The sequence below is a fragment of the Nematolebias whitei genome, chromosome 8, assembly GCF_014905685.2.
Source record: "Nematolebias whitei isolate Nwh7 chromosome 8, NemWhi1, whole genome shotgun sequence".
Lineage (NCBI taxonomy): Eukaryota > Metazoa > Chordata > Actinopteri > Cyprinodontiformes > Rivulidae > Nematolebias > Nematolebias whitei.
Genome location: NC_056505.1, coordinates 47,105,031 through 47,108,889, shown reverse-complemented (window position 1 = coordinate 47,108,889; position 3,859 = coordinate 47,105,031). Strand labels below are relative to the sequence as shown.

The window sequence follows — 3,859 nt, the reverse complement described above, 5'->3', positions numbered from 1 at the left end:
CTCAGGACTTCACCAGATGAGATCCCTACAAGTGTTGAGCTGAAACAGGAAAGGGTTAGTTCTACTTCCTGTCACACTGACCAAGATGGTTCTTCCAGTGTATGTAAACATCTGGTTGCAGCTGTGCTTGAGGTGTGCAGAAATGATTTGATGTGCACATTGTGGGACAGGGTCAGAGAGAAGTCAGGTGAGAGGAGCGACTGCAGCTGCTACAACAAACGCTTTAACCACATTTTATTTTGTCAACACAACAGCCCTCAAGCTTTGACAGCAAATTTGCGCACGGAGTAGAGGAGGTCCTTCCTCTGCTGCTTCTTGGTGCGCAGACTCTCCTCGTGCTTGTTGAGCCGGCGCCGCAGAGCTCGGGTCTTCTTGGGTCTCAGATCCAGGGGCTTGTACTTTTTACCCTGGAAGACATCGAGCAGAGATTCAGTCGAGCAGGAAAACATTTTGTTTTCTCCGACAGCCGACGTGTTCCTGCAGCGGCTCCTTGTAAACTGGGGGGTTAAAATCTGATGACAAATGGTCTCAGCTGCTACTCTGTCCAAGTCCTGCAGAAAGAATAAAACCAGGTGCCCGGGTGGACTCTGAGTGGGGGCTGAAGATGGTGAATCAAACGTCATTAATCTGTGCCCCTACCTCAGAGCGTGGGGGGGTTGGCTGCTCTGTTCAGTTGCCACAGCAACCGCAGGAACAAGTCTGTACTTATGGACATAATAGGACGAGGTCACCACCAGTCTGTAAGTAAACAGGAAGTGACAACACAACTCCCTGGTGTGTGTCTCTACACACAGAGTGCTTTCAAATTCATCTAAACCACAGGTGTCAACCTGCAGGAGTCCTGCAGGCCTGGAGTCCTGCAGGACTGCGGTCCTGCAACTTTGAGAGGCGTCCCTGGTGCCACACAGCTCAATCATCCGACTGAATTAACTTCTCAGAGCAGTCAAGTTCTCCAAAGTCCTGCTCTCCTTATTTGATTCAGCTGTGTGTTATCACAGACCCGTCTAAAGGTTGCAGGACTCCGGCCCTCCAGGCCTGCAGGGTGACACCTGTGGTCTAAACAAATGTCACATTCTTCTTTACCGTCTGTTGCTCACCATTGTGACAACGACCTGTGACATCACTTCCTGTTACTGAGCAGGTAAACGGAGTGCACCTTTCTGTCTGATCAAAGCTCTTTACAACAATCTGTGACTCTCACACACAGAGGCGATGAGGGGTTCAGTGTCTTGCCCAGGGACACTTCAGCATGTGCCTGCTGGTAGAATTGAACCCCCAACTCTTGTATTGGAGGACGACTGCTGTAACCAGTCAGCCACAGCTGCCCAGTTAGTAACAGCAGCATCAGTTAATGGTGGTCAACTGGTGCTGATCAGTTTTATGAGACACTTTAAAAGTCTGTACCGTAGTCCCTCGTTCATCGCGGACATCCGTACCCTGAACATCTGCAACAACTGAAAAACCGTGAGGCAGGAATAGTACAATAGTTTACTTTAGTATTTAGATACGAGGTGTTTTAAGTCCTTCCCACTCTTGCAATGTTCCAAATGTTTCTAAACTCATGATTTCAGCTCTCTGCCTCCGCTGCTCTTTGCCACCTGCAAGCGCTCGTGGCCACGCCCACTTCTATGCTCTGCACCAGCTGATCAGCTGCAGCAGGAAGTTTGTCCCCCAGTAAGAGCTGCAGGAGGTACCAAATAATCTGAAGTCATTCATTTGAATAAAACCCCATGCCGATCGTCCATCCATCAGACACTTGTGTGTCGGGTCCAATCTCATTTTGAAAAACCGTGATAGAGCGAGTGCACGATAAACGAAGCGTGAAGCAGCGAGGGACTACTTTATTACTCTACTGCAAATACTTCATTTACACGTTTTCACAACTCTCCACCAGAAGGTTTTCCCATCGTACTTTAAATGACCGTCTTGGCAGAAAGTAATGTTTTTATTTGTATATCATAAATTTTAAATGTAGTCATACTTGAATCACGTTTCCTAAAATGAGAATATTAAAATAAAGGTCATTTCTATGAGCAGCCTGGCACCTGAAGAGGTTTAAATAAACAGTTAATTTATTTAACAACTGATTCTATTTTATGTTCACGTTTTAAGCTGAAACTTGATTTACCTTCAGGTGACATTATACTTTAGTAACAAACATATAAACAGCACACTTTGGGTTTGCAAAGTTTAAAGAAGTGAATGTTTTTGTTTTCCTCTTTTGTTGCAACATTTAAATATCATTTAAACTTATACTTGTTCATTCAACCTTTACTTAGACACGTTAGTCCCTCTGAGCCCCGGGGACTCATTTACAAGAGACACCTGGTTGGAACAAAGAGACGACAACAACAAACAACCATAAACAACAAACAACCATAAACAACAACAAACAATCATAAACAACAACAAACAATCATAAACAACAACAACAATCACAAAGGATGTGTACAAACTGACGACAAGTGAAAACAACATGTATTTAAAGTGTAAGGACGACACAGCTGGTTGTAAGTTGGGATGCAGAAAACAAACCAGGAACACGTCTGCACTGGTTTCTACCAGGAACTCACAGCTTTTATATTTATCAGGCGGTCATTCTGTAAGAGCGCCTGCAGCCACCACTCCTGACCTCCTGTCTGTCTGTCTGTGTGTGTGTGTGTGCGTGTCTGTGTGTGTGTGTGTGCGTGTCTGTGTGTGTCTGTCTGTCTGTGTGTGTGTGTGTGTGGGGGGGGGGGGGTTTCTCCTCACCTTGTAGAACTTCCTCAGGTTCTCCTTCTGCGTCTGGTTGATCACAGTCAGAACTCTGGCGATGGATTTGCGAACGACCCGGCTGTGGAAAAACACGTGAACTTCATTTATTGTGAAAGGGTGTGGCAGGAAACAGATCACTGCTTTTACTCTGAAATGTTGCGTTTGTGTGCTCATTATTTGTTCTTCCACGACGCCGTCGTTTTAACAAAAGATGATCCAAACTGGTTTCTGACCAAGTCTGAAAACGAGCCCTGAATCTTTATCAGGATCAAATAAAGAAGTTGAAGAACTTTAATAAAGTTAATCTGGCGAGCGAGCCGCCTGCACGTTTCATTCACATCTTAATTCAGCTGCCAGGACCACTCGCACCAACGTGCACAGGCACAAGCAAGCACGAGAAAACCAGTTTCAGAGTAAAACAGGAAGCAAAAGCAGCATTCTTACACGTTTGTAGCAGGGAGTGATAAAACTCAAACCACTTGAACTGAAGGATAAACCGTGAAGCAGCACAGGCAGAGCTGCAGAGTCCCACGCTCTGGATTAGCCTTGAACACACCGTTCCTCTGAAATCTGAACCTCTTCTGTCCACATTTCCACCTGAAGCTCTACAAACCTTCAACGTTAAAGTAACATCTGCTCATTTCCTGGAGAGACCCAAACGCACCACGCGAACATCTGGACAGGTGTTCGTACGCGCCATGCTCCTGACGTTGAGATTTTAGCAACAATATTTAGTCTTTTACAGCAGACAGTGTGACGCAGCAGAGGGATAAACCGTTTACTTCATTACACATCAACAACAACAGGTCAACAAAAACCACGAGTAGGTTTCTGCAGTCAGAGTGAAGAGTTGCTGGCACGAAGCCGTGTCCAGCGGCACTCACATCTTGGACAGTTTGGACGCTGCTCCTCCAGTAACTTTGGCCACTCGGAGCTGGGACAGCTCATTTTTCAGGTCGTCCAGCTGTTTCAGCAGCTCCTCCTTCTTCTTGCCCCGCAGGTCTCTTGCCTTGATCTTGGCCTGAAGACAAACGTTAAATGATTACTAAAACTGGTGCTGCGTCACGTCTGTGACATATAACATGTTTACTGCTGCTGCGTCATG

General features: G+C 46.0%; 1 protein-coding gene across 1 annotated transcript in view; it reads right to left on the bottom strand.

The window, feature by feature from the left end:
- Positions 1-217: 217 nt before the first annotated feature.
- The window catches only part of rpl35 (ribosomal protein L35), a 4,535-nt gene continuing 893 nt past the window's right edge, over positions 218-3,859 (bottom strand). The window contains exons 2-4 of the mRNA XM_037680639.1: positions 3,639-3,775; positions 2,752-2,833; positions 218-407 (exon numbers count right to left, since the gene is read on the bottom strand). Coding sequence (XP_037536567.1) covers positions 258-407; positions 2,752-2,833; positions 3,639-3,775 — 369 coding nt within the window. The 3' untranslated portion in view covers positions 218-257. The remainder of the gene's footprint in view (positions 408-2,751; positions 2,834-3,638; positions 3,776-3,859) is intronic.